A 17,726-nucleotide genomic window follows, 5' to 3' on the forward strand; every position below is an offset into this window, starting at 1 on the left:
TGTCATAGAGTTAGTTTTATGGATTTTTAAAAAAACAATATGTCTCAGCCATCTTTCAAATAGAGTGACCTCATTCTTTTTAACTGTTGCAATATAGTCAACAGTGTGTGTATCAGGGTTGATTTAGTCATGCCACTCTTAAACAGCATTTTGGTTGTTTCCAAATTGGGGCTCTCAAGATCACGGTTGCAGTGGAAACCCTACAAAGCTGCACCTGTGAGAATGTTTCTAATTCACTTGATTTATTTAATAATTAACACTAAAAACTGTTATTTGTGCCCTGAATCATGCAAAATTTTGGAAATCCCTCCTAAAGAAACAATTATTTTTTGTGCATATATTATCTATCTGTACATTTATTTATCTGTTATCCATTTAGGATTTTGTCATTTAATCCTGAGTCCACCATTTACTATTTGCAAAATCTTGGACAAGATGTCACCTCTCCCTATCTCTGTTTCTTCATCTGTAAAGTGAGAATGTTAATAGTATTTGCCCCCTCAGATGAGAATTAAATTAATTCAATGAACTAATTAATTAAATGAATTAAATGAATTAATATTAATAAAAAACTGAGAACATTGGTACATGGCTTATTTGGTATAAGCCATTATCACTGTTAATTCTTAATGAGTCATATGGTTTGGTGTTTCAGAACTGGTGCATAAAGAGTTCAGACTCTTACATCAGAGAAAACTAGAAGCTCTCTCCCTAAAAAGTACCAATATTCCTGCTTATTGGAGTTTCTTGGCCTTTGAGACTTCAGAAGCAAGAAGGATTTTATGGTTTTTTATTTAATGTTTATTTGTTTTTGAGACAGAGAGAGACAGAGCGTGAACAGGGGAGGGGCAGAGAGAGAGGGAGACACAGAATCTGAAACAGGCTCCAGGCTCTGAGCTGTCAGCACAGAGCCCGACGCGGGGCTCGAACTCACAGACCGTGAGATCATGACCTGAGCCGAAGTCGGACGCTTAACCGACCAAGCCACCTAGGCGCCCCACAAGAAGGATTTTAGAGGCCTTCACTAATTTGGCCAGTCTATCTGAGCAATTAATTATATAAAATAAACTCATCAATAGACATTAATGGATTGTGTCTGTTGCCAATTCTCTGTCTAGAAAGAATCCATAGAGAGAATACATTTGGGCATGATTTATTGTAAAGTAAATGTATTCAATATTAAATAAGCACCCATTGGGGCACCTGGGTGGCTCAGTCTGACTTGGGCTCAGGTCATGATCTCATGGTCCGTGAGTTCGTGAGTTTGAGCCCCACTTTGGGTTCTCTGCTGTCAGCACAGAGCCTGTCTTGGATCCTCTGTCCCCCTCTCCCTGCCTCTCCTCTACTCACACTCTCTCTCTCAAAAATAAATAAACATTAAAATTTTTTTAAGTAAATAAGCACCCATTTTGCAATAAGCACAGTATTAACTATATGCTGATAAAAGATGGATAACTAAGGAATTTGCTTCTTAAAAACCACTCCCACAGACAATAGGAAAGACATGAGAGTTAGTAATTATTAGGAGGTCAATTCTTTTAGAGTAGATATAAGGTAGTGTAATAGTAGGAAGGAGAGAGCACCTAAGCAATACCAAGTATGGCTCAAAAGACTTCATGAGGGATTTATATGAGAAATAATAGACATTTTCCAGAAATGGAAAGGGAGGTGAAGCCATTTCAGATGGATGTGCAGTTACAGAGCCATGAATCCATGTTAAATATCTGGGCATGCAAGTTGCTTTGTGTGAGAGGTGTGAGAAAAACTAGAAAAGTATGCAGGAACCAAATTATAAAGAGTAGGGTATGTGATAGTTAGGAACTATGGTGTCTTCATCTGGAAATTGGAAAAAGGAGTACCATAATCAAATATGCATTTTAAAAAGTTAAACTTGGCATCAGAGTGAAGGATGGGATGCCAAGGGAGGAAATCGAAAGCCCAGATAATGACTAGGAGGCTAGTCCAACACTCCAAGTAGCAAAGATTATAGATTGGAGAAAGGGGAAGTGGAAACCAAAACATGTGGGATGGGGCCAGCAGCGGGTGGTGAGACAGGGTTTGGGAGATGAGAGTGTCAAGAATAAGTGGAAGGTATAGGAAAATGATATGGATATGAGCCCAGATTGTTAGATGAAGCTTAGGACTTGACAGTGACACAGAAAATAAAGTAAAAGAAAAAAAAATAGAGCTTCCTGTGGGAGCATCAGTACTTTAAATATAAGCAAGGACAAAAAGCAATTCCGTAAAAGAGACAGAAGACTATGGTGAGAGATGGAGGAGGAAAGCAGGGATGAACTGTTATCCTAGGTCAAAGTTACTGGAAGAGGACGTTGAGGAAGTGTGAGGTAACCAAGAGAGCACGGGGTTTCCAAAAGGTTATCTAGACTAGAAATGGGTCAGTCAATGGGCTTTGTGGACTAATGTAGTGTAGGACATGAAGAAGAAAGAAAGAAAATCAAGAAACTTACTAAACGTTCTCACTTGGGCCACTAGGTGACAGTGATCTTGTTAACCAAAGGAGTGATCTGAAGGGTAGCATCTTAAGAATGTAAGGTCAGAAGTAAAAATAGTGAGTAGGAGGCATTTAGGAAGCTTTTATTTAGAGATGCCTGGTGGGGAGATGGAAACTCAGGTTTGTGGACAGTTTTTACATCAGTAAGTTCAAAGTTGAAGATATTAGTTGGATCACCCACATAGATGCCTTGCTAACCAGAATTCAACAAACACAGCAGATAGTTATTATTTTGTTGTAATCTGTTCTGTGTCAGACATTTGTACGTAGAAGAACACAGTTACTGCTACACAAATCAATAACAGTAGTTCCTAGCGGATTGTGCATAAATTCAAGAGAGAGATTCATTGGCTATAGAAGATGGTGATTTAAGATAGAATGGCGGTAGCATTTTGAAAATCCCTTATCTTTGAAAGGGATTGTTATGTGTTTGGAGTTTATCATGAATTTCTGTACCCCCCAGTGCCATATCAAGATTTACATTATCAGTCTATTTTAGTATTATTCCTGCTTCTTTACCTCTTAGACCTTCATTCACTTGTCATTTCCATTTTCTATAAATTAGTGAAAACCCTGCTGCTTAGGTGCTGATTTTCTTTTTTCTGTTGGGCCCTGAGCATGAGAATGCTAACACCTCTTTTACCTTGAAGCATAGTTTCTCATCGTATTTGACTTATTTAAGCTTTTGACATGCTTGAGTGTTAAATTGTGTTTTGGGTATTTTTTTTCTTTTCTTTTATAGATATGTCTATATTTCACCCACTGAAGAAGCTCATACTAGATTTCAAAGAAAGAAAGAAAGAAAGAAAGAAAGAAAACCCATATTGGTATATGGAGTTGTCTGGATTTAATTTTTCTGGCCTACTTCATAGCTAAACTAACCCATGTCTATTTACTTGAATGTTTGTTTTTCAGAGACTAGTAGACAGACCATTGAAGTCCTATGTAGAGTTCAGGATTATTGATTTTTGCTACTTTTAACCTCCATATTTTTTTTCACAATTTTTTTCTAAGACAAAATAACTCCTTAAAAGAAAAGATTAAACTTGCACTGTTTGCAGAAACTGATCATAAAGAAATTTGCATAAAGTATTTAGCAATATTTGCAATATTGGCACTGGTTTCTCAATATTATTACCGTTATGAGACAAAACAAAGAAATGATGCATTTGTAACACCTCCATTGTGGTTGAGGAATGTTAGCATACTTTTCTAGTGTGGTTGTGGCAACAGAACATTTTAATAATTTCTGACAGAATTCTTCATTTTTCAGCAGGTTACTCTACAGTGGCATTATGTCCCTTTCATTATAATTTTCAAAGAGCTGTCAATCAATAATTTTTAAAGATATAAATTTAATTTCCTTGCCCTTCCTCCTTTAGTTTATTCTGCCAACCATTTATAGTAAACCTAATTGTAGGCTTTGCTGGTTTTGGTACCACATTCACCTCACTCATCCATTAATTTTTATTTCTGACAGAATAAACATATGGTCCTAATGCTTTATGAAATCAGACTCTTGGAACCAGATTCTGTTATAAATTTCATTGCTCGTTACCTTTATGTGATGTCACATTATATACATCACTTAGCCTTCATGAAAAGTTGCATAGATGGAACAGATCTATTTGACTTTTAAGTTTTACTTTCTCTTTTTATAAACATGGAATTCATGTAACCATATATGTAGTTTATGGCTTTTCATATATACTTGTATGTGTTATTGGCTACAATGTCTTTATTCATATTTGATGGTTTTAATTAAGACAAGGATGAATGAATAATATTCCTGTTATTGTCTAATGCAGGGGTTGGCGAAGTAAGGACTCATGGCCTCTTTTTGTATGACCCAATTTCTAAGAATAGGTTTTACATTTTTAAATGTTTGAAAAAGACTCAAAAGAAGGATAAAATTTTGTTTCCTGTAGAAATCATATGAAGTTCAAATTTTAGCCTCCAAAAGTAAAGTTTTATTGGAATATAGCCATATCTATCCATTTACATTAGTATATGGCTGCTTTCATCCTGTAGTGGCAAGGTTCACTCATTGTAATGGTAGACCCCATAGACTAAAATATTTACTATCTTTTTAAAGAAAAGGTTTTCTGACCCCTGGTCTACTGCATTGCTGACTTTTATTTTCTTCTGAATTTCAAAAATTTATAGAATCAAAATAACACCAGAATCAATTATTTCTTTCCCCTAAAAATTACACAGGCAACTATTCCATTTCATGTTCTTGTATTTACTGTTACAGCATGCTTGTCCAATTTTGTCCTGGGCAAAATTGATTCCCTGTGCATTCTTATTCTGCCCCAAGAAGAATTTGCCCAAAGAATAAGAGTGCTGTATTCTTTATGGCCCAAAGAATATTCTTTGCCAAAAGAATAAGAGTGCTGTATTTCAAATACATTCTCTTTTCTCCATTTTCTGTCATTGTCTACATATTTAATTTGTTTTAATAAAGCTAATTGCACAGCAGGGATAACTCTGATCTAGAAGTACAAAAGCCTGAGTTCAATATTTAATCATTATTTTGTTTTCTAGGCAGAGATTTTTAAAAATTCTTTTTTAATTTTTTAAAGTATATTTATTTATTTTGAGAGAGACAGAGACAAGTGCGAACAGGGGAGGGACAAAGAAAGAGAGAGAGAGAGATAGACAGAGAGAGAGAGAGAGAGAGAGACAGAGAGAATCCCAAGTAGCCACCATGCTGCCAGTGCAGAGCCAGATGCAGGGCTCAAACTCACCAAACTGTGAGATCATGACCTGAGCCAAAACCAAGAGTAGGATGCTTAACAGCCTGAGCCACCCAGGCGCCCCTCTAGGCAGAAATTAAATAAATAACTACATGAAGTAACTGTGAAAAGTGGATGGCAAGACCTGCTAAGATAGACTCCATGGATCTTTGAAATGTCTACATTTTCATTAGAGGTTGAGAATAATTAAACTGGAGGGTGACATCTTAAGACAGACTACTCTGTGTAGTAAACAACTATACTGATTTAACAGAGATGACTGTCAGAGTGAATGTAGCAATTGTTCCTAAAAGAAAGAATTAGCTGTCTTCTTTGAAAATAAGTTATTTTGCTGGCTCCCTTACCCTACATTTTTTCCTCTTTCATATGTCATATTGTAAATAATAAAAAAATGGGTTGGTTTTTTGAATGTTATATGTATAAAGTGTGAGTAAGCTCTAAGGAAGGCAACATAGAGTTTCTATAAAGTTCTGTGTTTCTTTGACGTTTTGCTTTAGTCTGGATACAATATGGAGGCTCTCTATTTAACCTTAATTCTTTCTTAAAAAGTTCTTAATTCTTTTAAGTAATTATAAAAGATTGTGAGTTTTGCGAATTATATTCTAAAATATATAAAGGAAATAATATATTTCCTTTTCTTCAAGTTATTTGTGGAACACATTGAGGAATTCATTTATATATTCCTCAAATATTTATTGAGTACCTACTATATGTCAGAAACTATTTCTGAAATGTGGGATGTATCAGTGAACCAAACAGAACCAAACAAGATTTTGGCCCTCTGGAACTTATACTCTAGTGGGAGGAAACCGACAAGAAACAATGTACATAATAAATGAATAAAAGGTATAGCATATTAAAAGATGGTAAGTGAAATGGAAAAAAAAATAAGAGCAAAGTGAGGGATATCAGGAATATCATGGTGGGAGTTGTGATCTTAAATAGGGTAGTTAGTGAAGGCTTCACGGACAAGATGATGCTTAAGTGAAAAGTTGAGGAATGCCTATAGCTTCCTCAACTTTTGGATATATATAACTTTTGGATATATCCAAATCCAAGGGGTAGGCATTTCAGAGAGAGGGAAGAGTGAGTATAAAGGCCCCTAAGATGGGTGGAAGCTGACCTGGGTAGAAAACAGCAAGGAGGTATAATGGCCAGAATGGAGTAAAGGAGAAGAAGTTTAATAGGAAATGAGTGAGAGAGATGATGGGGTCAAATCATACAGGACCTTGTAAACCACTGTAAAGATATTTCACTTAGTGATATGGGGAGACCAGAGTGGGACTTTTTGCTGGGGAGTGATAGAATTTGATTTACTTGTTAGAAGGTCTACTTGACTGCTTTGTTGTCGAAGAGCAAGAACAGAAGCAAAGGGAATTAGGAATGGGAATATTGCAGTAATTCAGGCGAAAGCTGACGTGGCTTGAACCAGGACTAGTCATGGAGGTGGTAAGAGTAGGTGGATTTTGGACCATTTCGAAGGTAGCATGTGTAGGGTTTCTTGGCAGGCCGGATGTAAGAGCAAGAGGAAAAAGCAGAGTATATTTTGACACTTTCTCTCTTTTTTGGGGGGAAGCTGCCATCAGTCAAAAATGGAGGGGTTTACAGATTGGACAGGTTTTGGGAGAACATCAAAAGCTCAACTTTGAGTATTCTGAATTTAGTGAATTAAAATCAACTCAGTAAGATCCCAGTTAGTACCTTCCCAGTGTCTACCTCATGGAAGATGTTAAAAAAACATTGTATGAGTGTTTAATGTATACAAATATAAGAAGTACCGCTACAGTGTGAAATAATAAATGAGCATTCGTTGAGCAGCTAGTACTCAATGAATAGCAGGCATCAGACCGTGCACCATAAAGCAGGGAGTCTAACTAAATTCTTGTTAGAACCTCAGAAGGTAAATGGTATCTTCTACATTTTACAGAAGAAGAAACTCATGACAAGCGATTTGCCTAAAGTTCACATAATTAATTAGGTGGCTCTGGCTTCAAACTCCTAGTTTACGATTCAAACTCCTAGTTTACAACTTTAAATACAGCTTCTTTTTAATTTTATCAGTGATCTCACAAAAGAAACATTATGATACCTGATAAGCTGCCTTGTCTTTAAAATCTGATTTTTACCTTCAGATTATAATACAAGTGAACAAAAACAAGCCTGTAAGAAGCATGAACTCTATGTGAGTTTCCGGGATCTGGGATGGCAGGTAAGAATGGTCAGTTAACTAGGGTGCTTCTTTCCCATTTTATTATAAATCCAGAGTTATTCATAATCTTTGTTAGTAATATTTCCAATATATTAACCAATTATATTTGATATGACTATTCAGTATATAAGTTACCCACATCATTTTTATTTCTCCCTTATCCTTTTGCCATTGAAACATCATTATTAGGGTTTACAGTAAAAAAACAACTACGCTGAAGAAGAAACATAATCCTATGATACTTAGAAAGTGGAAAAACAGGGACGCCTGGGTGGTTTGGTCGGTTAAGCGTCCGACTTCAGCTCAGGTCATGATCTCACGGTCCGTGAGTTCGAGCCCCGTATCAGGCTCTATGCTGACAGCTCAGAGCCTGGAGCCTGTTTCAGATTCTGTGTCTCCCTCTCTCTCTGCCCCTCCCCTGTTCATGCTCTGTCTCTCTCTGTCTCAAAAAAAAATAAATAAACGTTAAAAAAAATTAAAAAAAAAGAAAGTGGAAAAACAGGTGCTGTTGTTTACATATCCCAAAGTTTTAATTTTATACCAATTTTTCAGATTTACTTGAGTAACAGCATTTGCCCCCTTATGGTCTCAAACTCAAGAGCTAGGAAACAGAATCCTTGTCTATAATGTTATTAATAAGTAGATCTACAGAAAAAAAAACATTTTTCTTGAACTTAAAAAATCTTATTGCTGTCTTTTACAAATGCTTCACAAAGAGGGTGAGGAAGAGAATTTAACCAAAATAGTTTTTTTTTTAATTTTTGTAATTTTTTTTTTAAATTTATTTTTGAGAGAAAGACAGAGTACTAGTGGGGAAGGGGCAGAGAGAGAGAGGGAGACACAGAATGCAAAGCAGGCTTCTGGCTCTGAGCTGTCAGCACAGAGCCCAACGGGGCTCAAACCCACAAACCATGGCTTTGACCTAAGCCAAAGTTGGATGCTTAACTGACTGAGACACCGAGGTGCCCCAACCAAAATAGTTTTTAATGGCTTTATGTATTGATAGTTTAAATTGAAGTTTTTAGATTATATTATCCGATTATAATGGATTTGCAGAATTTGAGTTATCTCATTGAAAAGTAATAATAAAATGTAAGCATTTAAAAATTTTATGATAAACCTTCAACATGATTCATTCAGTAAGTTTATATTTGGACCAAGTTTTACTTCTTGGGGAAAAAAAAATCAGGACAACCATTCCACATGCCAATTTTTTGGCTTCCTAAAAAATTTCATGTGCCTTTCTCAAGAATTTGCTCCAAATTATTTCTTCTAAGGAGACTATAAAGTTAACACATGAATGGAAAGAAAAACAGAAAAAGGAACAAATATTAAAGCTTTAGGAGGTTGTCAGACTTCTAAAACCAGGAATGAGTTATTAAGAAGTAATGGGAATTATCTCAATTAAGTTTATTCTTCTTTTCCTTTCTGGTTCACTTGAACTTTCCAAAGTTCATCATTTCCTGTTTAAACAATATTTACAATGCTGTTTAATGATTATGGTTTTATTCATGAATACATGAATTAATACATACTATGAATATCCTACATAGCAACCTCTTGGGAAAAATTACAGAGGGCAATTTCTTGTGAAAATATTTATACTTGTGTTGTAAACTTGAACCTAAAAATAAATTAATGGCTTGAGGGAGGCTGTCATGTTAGAATAATTGTTGGATGAAGAAGAGAAACCTATCTAAACTAAATATGGGTATTCTTCAAGAATTACTTTATTTTTATTTTGGTGATTTCTTTTCTCCTCCTCCTCCTCCTCCTTTGTTTTGTTTTGTTTTGTCTTCTGTTTATGTGTGTGTGTGTGTGTGTGTGTGTGTGTGTGTATTTTAGGACTGGATTATAGCACCAGAAGGATATGCTGCATTTTATTGTGATGGAGAATGTTCTTTTCCACTCAATGCCCACATGAATGCCACCAACCATGCCATCGTTCAGACTCTGGTATGCTTTGTTTTTGTAGAATTGAAAGTGGTTTATGATGCAAGCATCATATAAAAGTTATTTTAAAGGGAAGCATCCATTTATAGCTATAAATGTATGATTTTTTCTTTTAAAACTCCTTTGGTATTTTTTAGAGCCAAACTAACAATTGTGGATATAGTCAGGACATTTGGGCTTGTTTAAAGAATAATCCTGATTCCAGAATGGGGAAGGATTCAGCTAGGAAAATTGGAGTAACCACATGAAGTAGTCACTCTGCACTGATTTCTTCACTATGCAATATGACTAACCACACAGGTTCCCAAGGGCCATTTCTAACCTAGCAATTCATTAGTAATCATTGCAAAAACATTGAATAATAGCCTTACTGAATTTCATCTGAGCTCTCTTACTCTAATTATTTAAGAATGTTCCACAACATATTTTCATATTATGAAAGTTCTTCGAATAGAATGTAAGTAGAAGACTCGTTTCTATTTCTTGATACTAGGTTTTTTTTTTTGTTTGTTTGTTTGTTTGTTTTAAATAATCTTTAAGGTGGATTTAATCTTCTTTTCTTCCCTTCCTCACTCAGGAATTTAGCAGTGATTTAATCTCCAATAACCTGGGCTTATTTTTGTGAAAACAATAGTTAAGTGTTGGTTTCATGCTGTCTAAATGATTCTACTATATCTAATGAGCTCGAGAAACCTCTTGAGACTCTGACATACCTGCCTTATGGTGTATGACTTACTGATTTGGCAGTGGGGCAGTCTGGAAGACTAAGTGAAAGGCTTCTAGAAGGTGCAATAGACTGATATAATTACAAATTAATGTTTAGGTTAATACGAACCTTTAAACTGTATGTCATCAGTATAGAAGGAAGAAAACAAAGTATTTGAGATTTAAGATTTAGTGACAGAGTGGTTATTTGGTGGATGGCGGTAGGTGAGCAGTAGCTATAAGAAAAAAAAATCTTTGTGGGTGAGTCTTGTTTGTGGCCAATAAGAAACATAACTGTTAGAATTTGTGAGTTGACTCTTCAGAAGATTGTTTCAGAATTAATTTAAAATTTAAAGCTAATGGAAAGACTATCCCAGTTTTCTTCTGAATAAGAAAGGGTATATCTAAATTGACAGATTAATCCTTGAATGACTTGGTATTTTCTATTCTCTTCACTGACATCATAGGTACTAGAGAATAGTTAGACACCAAAGACACACATCTGTGGCAACTAGAGCATGGATATTGTCAAAAACTTTGGAAATAATTTAGAGTAAAAACAAACAAACAAAACAAAACAAAAAGCCAGAGATAAAACAAATGTATATTTTGAAAGGCTGTCATTTAAAGTATTCTTTTTATGCTTGACTAATGAGATTGTCTACTTCTGTGCCATATGCAAAGTGTAGAGTAAATTCCTGTGAGAATTTTAAGATTTGTTATGCTTTCATCTTTGCTTTTTCCTGTGAGAATTTTAAGATTTGTTATGCTTTCATCTTTGCTTTTTATAAATAGAAGCACTTCTTGATACAGGAGATCATTTCTGGGGAATGGGCAGTTCTTCAAGTTGTATTCAAACCTCCTCCAGTAAAAAGACTATGTGAACTCTAGCCATCTATCCTTGCCTGTGAGACTTCACCATAACCCAAAAGCCAATTACTTAGAGAGAAATGCTACTGTTTCAAGCCTTGGAAGAGTAGCCATGATCACTGGCTTTTTGTAGGGTCAGAGCAACAGTCACTATTAGCTTATAGAGAAATGACACTTTTTCAGAAAATTCTTTGCTTCTTTATGCTGTCATCTCAATGACTCAGCAGACTTCTGCTTCATGAGATATGCATCTAATATATCAAAGTTTCCCTCAGGCTAAGAATTGCTTAATTATTGAAAAACTCTGTCAAAAACTCTCCCTTTCTCTCATTTTTTCTTTTCATTTTTTTCTCTTATAAATATACAAGCACATACTGTCAGCTTTTAGGGCTGTAGTCTGGAAGGCAGTGTCAAAAAATAAACATTTAAAAAAAATCTGACATGGACTTGGAACAAGACCCTGCTGTGTATCGCTGTCCTGGGATATGGGACATAAGTCATTGCAAAACTTGAAGCATACATGGGAAGTTTGATTTTTTTTTTCCTGGCATTGTGCACTCTACGTTTGTTCTGTGTAGGACATGAAACAAGAAGACAGGCATGTTTGTTGTTAAAGGCAAGCATATTTGTGACTAATATGTTTGAGAAACTATTCAAGAACAATCCATTTTTTGAGAATGATTGCTTCGTGAAGCTGCCAAGGCCATTGAAACAAGGGGTTATCAATCATGTATGTGTGGGTTATGGAAGATAAAGCTGATGAGGGACAAAAGCTGCATCTGAAATTTGTAGAAACTATCCAACTTTTAGTTTTGTGAGGTCTTAGGAAATTTCAAGTTCATGTCAGATCACCTCATTTTTCCTGCTGTTTCTATCCACATGCAGGGCTCCTATATCATTTCAGCCAGGACACTGTGCAGCCAAAACTCTAAGAGTCTGTATTTGCTTTTTGTGGATCCCTCAGGACTCATCAGTGGGACTTCCCATAAACCCCTTTGGGGAAAGGGCCAGGGTAGGTGGGTGGGAAAGGGGAAACCATGTTCTGGCTCCTTGCTCAATTATTGCAAATCATCGGCAGACTGCCAGTCTGATGGAAATGAGAGTAAACCCTTTACTTAAGCATTTCACTTTCAGTATACAGCTACCTTTTAGGCTTTTGGGGGAGAGGGATATTCAATTTGTAAAATATCTAGGCTCTTTGCTTCTGATTTAGCTTGGCCTGCTTTTTTGGCGCTTGGCTAGGAGAGAAAGAAAGTCAAAGCCAATCCAGTAAGAAAAAATTCTATAGAGAAGAGTTGAAATCATTGCTTTAAAACAAGTTTTGGATTGTACCTGGAATATATTTTGCTGTGATTTTTATGCTTCCTTTAACTGTGGAAAATTAAGAGTTGGCATAACTTTAGTGATTTATTGCTTAATTGTCCTTTAAAAAATAATTCTTAGATTCAAATCTTTCTGAGATTCAAATCTCGTGGTGTCACTTCACTGATTTGCATTTATAACTTCTGTACTTCTCATGAAGTCTATAGAAGTTGTCGTTTTAACCAAAAGCAACTCAGTGCAGGTTGCCATGTTCTTTCCCCCAGGAAAATTTCCACTGAATATTCCATAGAAGGAGTTTTCCTTACTTGGTAGAATATTTTTCAAGGCCCCAACACATAATTAGAACTGGTGAGTTGGTTCTAGGTGTTAATGCTTAAAAATACATCCTTCACTACCAGTTTCCAACCCCCACCCCAGCCATTGAGCATAAATAGGAGAAGAGTGATAGGTTAAGGGTGTACCTGACTGTGAGTGACAAAATAGGAATATTATTTGAAAGCTGTGGACAAAATGTCTTATTTCTTAAAAAAAAACAAAACATGTTTTTCTTTCCCAGGTTCATCTGATGTTTCCTGACCATGTGCCAAAGCCTTGTTGTGCTCCAACCAAATTAAATGCCATCTCTGTGCTGTACTTTGATGACAGCTCCAATGTCATTTTGAAAAAATACAGAAATATGGTAGTGCGCTCATGCGGCTGTCATTAATATTAAATAAGAATGGTAATAAGAAAAAGATCTGTGTTAAGGTTTATGACTAAAATAAAAAGTATGCTTTCAGACAAAAAGGGAATTTCATAAAATTAGTCTGACTCTTTTCATCTCTGTTCCTATGTACGATATCATGTATATAGTCACTTTTATTTATTTAATGGTATATATCTCCTTTGTGGATGCCTTATCAATAAAATCTATTTTATAGGTCTATTAAATGTAGATAGCCTAGTTTGACATTCAATGGGATATGCTAAGTCCAATTCAATTCCATTTCAACACTCTTTTTCTAATACAATCTTTATATGATTATCTGAAATCAGACAGGACTCCTTTGTCATCAGTGAGGGAAATTGAACGCATTTAGTTATGTTGTGCCAGTGAAAACTGTGATAGGATATTTATTTAGAAATAAAACTAAAACCAAAAAAAAAGATGAACAACCCAAACAAAAATGCTTGGATAAACACAAGTTTTCTTTTAGAGTTTCTGCTTCATTAGATAAAGTGAAATCTTGAACTGGATTTGAATAAACAAGCAGTAGGCAGAACAGAGAAGACGAAAGATGACACACAATTGTTGTAACTGTTTTCTTTAACCGAATTGGTGTAACTGGAGGAGTATGTTCCTTCCTGGCTTGTGGACTGGAGATTTTGCAAAGCACTCAAAGTTTCAGGAACTCTGTGGAGACAGGCTTGAGCCTATGTCCGTAACTTTCCAAGTTAACACTAAAAAATCGTAGTACAACCTTCTTACCTCAAATAAATCACGTCTGCCTATTATCTAGAACACTTCTGCAGATTTTTTTTCCCCAGATTTAAAAACAGTCCAAAATAAAGAAACGTTTACATGCGCTCCGCTTCCCTCCCCACAGACAAGAGTCACTGCATACATAAAACATACCGGAGCAAAGATGCCGACAGAGCCATTTTCTTTAGCTCTCCTTTCAAACTGAGTTTGCTGATTGATGTGATGCAAGGGATTTTATTTAGGTGAAAGCACTGAAACTAAACTGAAGGAAATTACCAAAAACCCCAGAATGGCTTTGACAGAATTGCCATTTCGAAAGAACAGCTGAAATCCATTTTTCATATCTTTGAGAATGAGCTCAATGAAAACCTTATTTTGTAAGGGGATTTTGTAAACCTTCCTCCAAGAGCAAATAATTCCAAACGGGAAGGTTCTGTTGTGTGTATGTGCATGTGTATTCTTCCCTCTGAAATTAATTTATTTTCTTTCTTTGCCTTCTAAGGCTTCTCTTTAACACAAAGTTACTTTGGGAAGGATGACATTTAGATGGATTACTTGCTCTTCCTGGTGGCTCCATGGTTAGGCTTATTTACAGTTCATCTAAAATATTCATAAAGCACCACTTTCTAATCATGTTTTGGACCTTTCAAATCAAACTTATATCAGAAATAGCTTCCAAAATGTTATAAGTTCATTTGTAATTCAGGTATATTGCAATGTTGTTTTAAAATACAGTTTATCTTAAAGAAAATTTGATAATAACTATATTGGGGGGGTACATTAAGTAATATATTTTAAAATAAATAGTGTGCCATTGTAAGAATAAGAAACGGAAGTCTATTATATTATTCTCTAAATGTGCTGTTTAAATATATTTCTATATTTTAAAATCTATTAAATGTGTGACGCTAGTTTCTGCTGTGCTGTATTTAAGAGGGATACAAAAATGTAAGTGTGTTATGAATTGAGACTAGAAGACTATCAGATGTAAAATGTTCGTGGGTTACTTGACTCTTTATGCTGTTTTTAATTGCCAAAACTAACTTTTGTGTTTTTAATAAATAATTCACTGTTAAATGGATAAAGCAACAATCCATGAATTAAATATCTTCTTAATCGGCTCCAATAACAAAGAGATTTTGAAAATAGCAAAAAATGATAGGGATGGAAAAATACCCCACTGGTTCTTTTTCATTTAAGAAAGTAGATCATTAGCATCAGTATTTTCCCACTTTTTCAAATTAGATATATGAATATATGTACATATATGCACATATGTTCAGTTACATTATTCTCAAAGAACTATTATAGTAAATTTGTAGTATTACTTTGGTAATACTTAAGCTGCTGTCAGAAACCAGAATAATTTGGCCTATTTTAATAGAATCCAAATAATTCAAGTCTTTTTAGTTCTTTAGGTATTGGCTTTTTGTGTTTGTTTTTTAAATTTCCTGCTTTATATGCATTTTGCTTTGTAAAGTGGCCCTAATTCTTTTTGAAAGGAGAAGGGCATAAATCACAAACATTCCAGTTCTTTAAAATTAAGACAAAAATAAATCGTCTACATCGAACTAAAGAAATAAGAAAAATGCAGTAAAGAATATCCAAAATTATTTTTTTTCTCAAGAACTGTCATTTTATAATCCCTATATCACCATCATCGAATCTAAGCCAGAGTCTACTGGCTACTATACAGTTTGGCAAATATCATCTCCCAAGAAATTTACAATGAATAATGTTTATGATGCAGTTCCATGCAAGGCAGAAGAAATCATCATTCCCAAACACAAGTCACCATCTCATAACTACTCAGTCAAATGCTCAATCTATCATCCAATTTCCATTTCGGATTACCTGCTTTTCTATGGGTTCTCTTTTGCATATTTTATTTTATTTTATTATTTTATTTTATTTGCCTGGAACTTTGTTTAAAGTTAGAAGTGAAAATGCCTTTGCTGATAAAACATATATGTTGATAAGTATACATCCATGCATCTGTACTTTATGTGTACTGGTTAAGATCATAATTGAGAAGAAGGTAGGTAAAGTAACAATCAATGCCAGTATTTATTCCTATTTAGGCAGAAAAGTGACACTTTGTCCAAGTTAGCAATTTAAAAAGAGCAAAGGGTCTGCAAAACTGCCTCAACATCTGTCGTAACATTTGTGAAAGCGTGTTTGAAACATGGGGATTTCAAAGAAGAACCTGGATCAGATGTAGCCTTTAAAAATAACAAATACATTTCAGAAGTTTTTTTTTTTTATTTTTTTTTAACATTTATTTTTGAGAGAGAGACAGAGCATGAACAGGGGAGGGGCAGAGAGAGAGGGAGACACAGAATCAGAAGCAGGCTCCAGGCTCTGAGCCATCAGCCCAGAGCCCGACGCGGTGCTCGAACTCACGTACTGCAAGATCGTGACCTGAGCTGAAGTCAGACGCTTAACCGACTGAACCACCCAGGTGCCCTGACATTTCAGAAGTTTTAAAGCATGCACCTTAAAACCTTTGCGTCTCAGTTTCAACTTTGCAGAGGCAGCTAACCTCCAATCATTCCTGAGATGTCAATATAGGTACACAATGGAGAGAATGGGTAGAAGCACTACAGCTTCAAACTAGAACTTATATGTAGAAGGATGAGAGACAAAAGACTGCGTAAAGAGCCCCCAGACCCAGCCAGTTTGGAACCAGAACCTAAGTTGATAGCTTATTGAGGTGAGCAGTATTTGTTCCCCAGTTCATTGTGGCTACTACTAGACGGTGAAATATAACAGGACATACTTAAAAAGCTGGACTGTGTTTATTTTCCCACGGATGCTTCTAGAAAAAGCCCAAACTAGGAAAATAATTCTCTACCTTGAGCCACAAGGCCAATGAGGTATCTTAGATTATGCATCTTTATACTTTCTTCAATAATTCACATATACCCACACATACACGCACACATATGAATAGGCATATTTTTATATATTTTATTCATTTATTTTAAATGTTTATTTATTTATTTTGAGAGAGAGAGAGAGATAATGAGTGGAGGGAGGGGCAAAGAGAGAGGGAGACAGAGAATCCTAGGCAGTCTCTGCAGCTGTCAGCACAGAGTCCAAAGTGGGGCTTGAACTTACAAACCCTGAGGTCATGACCTGAGCTGAAACCAAGAGTTGGAGGCTTAACCAACTGAGCCACCCAGGAGCCCCAATAATTTTACATGCCTTAAAGAAGAGAGAATAAAAACGGGAGTACAAAATTTTTAAATGAACTTCGGGGAAGGAAAAATACATGCAACAAGAAATTTAAAAGAACTTAAAGTATATGAAGATCAAAGGGAGTTCTAACATCTATTTAATCAGTATTCCAGAAAATTGGAGACAATTTTTGGGTCAACAGCCGACCTCTTTATCAGAGCGCCTTCTCAACTTGGAAGTCGGTCAACAGGTAATTACTATCCTCAGATTGCTAAGGAAAAATAACCATCATTCGGAATTCTATACCCAGCAAAACTATATCAAACATTAGGGCAAAATAATTCTTAGGCAAGTAAAATGGAGAGACAATTTATCATCAATAGCAAAACCACTGCTAAAGATTTTACCTTAGGGAGAAAAACAGTTAACCCCAAAATATATACAATAATGATGAGCAAGAAGATGGGGGTAGGCTAAAATAAATAATAATGCCTAATAATCATGGTTTTAAAAATGAAGAGAATTAAATAACATTAACTCGGGTTAAGTAGAGTAAAATACAGTGCAACTATGGAATATATAATGGAAGATGGATGGTTGGAAATGGTTTTGCATTTTATTTAATGACGATTAAACTCATTAACCTCAGAACACGAAATAGTGTGTATTTTAAATCAGGATTGATACAATTTTTCTCTAAAAGATGTGATAATAAATAATTTAGGTTTTAAGTTTCTGTTGGAACTACTCAGT

General features: G+C 35.3%; 1 protein-coding gene across 1 annotated transcript in view; it reads left to right on the forward strand.

Annotated features, from left to right (window-relative positions):
* The window catches only part of BMP5 (bone morphogenetic protein 5), a 116,063-nt gene extending 101,178 nt beyond the window's left edge, over window positions 1–14,885 (forward strand). Inside the window, exons 5-7 of the mRNA XM_019457461.2 lie at window positions 7,404–7,480; window positions 9,326–9,436; window positions 12,888–14,885. Of these exons, the coding sequence (XP_019313006.1) occupies window positions 7,404–7,480; window positions 9,326–9,436; window positions 12,888–13,037 (338 nt within the window). The 3' untranslated portion in view covers window positions 13,038–14,885. The remainder of the gene's footprint in view (window positions 1–7,403; window positions 7,481–9,325; window positions 9,437–12,887) is intronic.
* Window positions 14,886–17,726: the final 2,841 nt, after the last annotated feature.

Source organism: Panthera pardus, unplaced genomic scaffold (assembly GCF_024362965.1).
Source record: "Panthera pardus isolate Hobbes unplaced genomic scaffold, ASM2436296v1 HiC_scaffold_17, whole genome shotgun sequence".
Lineage (NCBI taxonomy): Eukaryota > Metazoa > Chordata > Mammalia > Carnivora > Felidae > Panthera > Panthera pardus.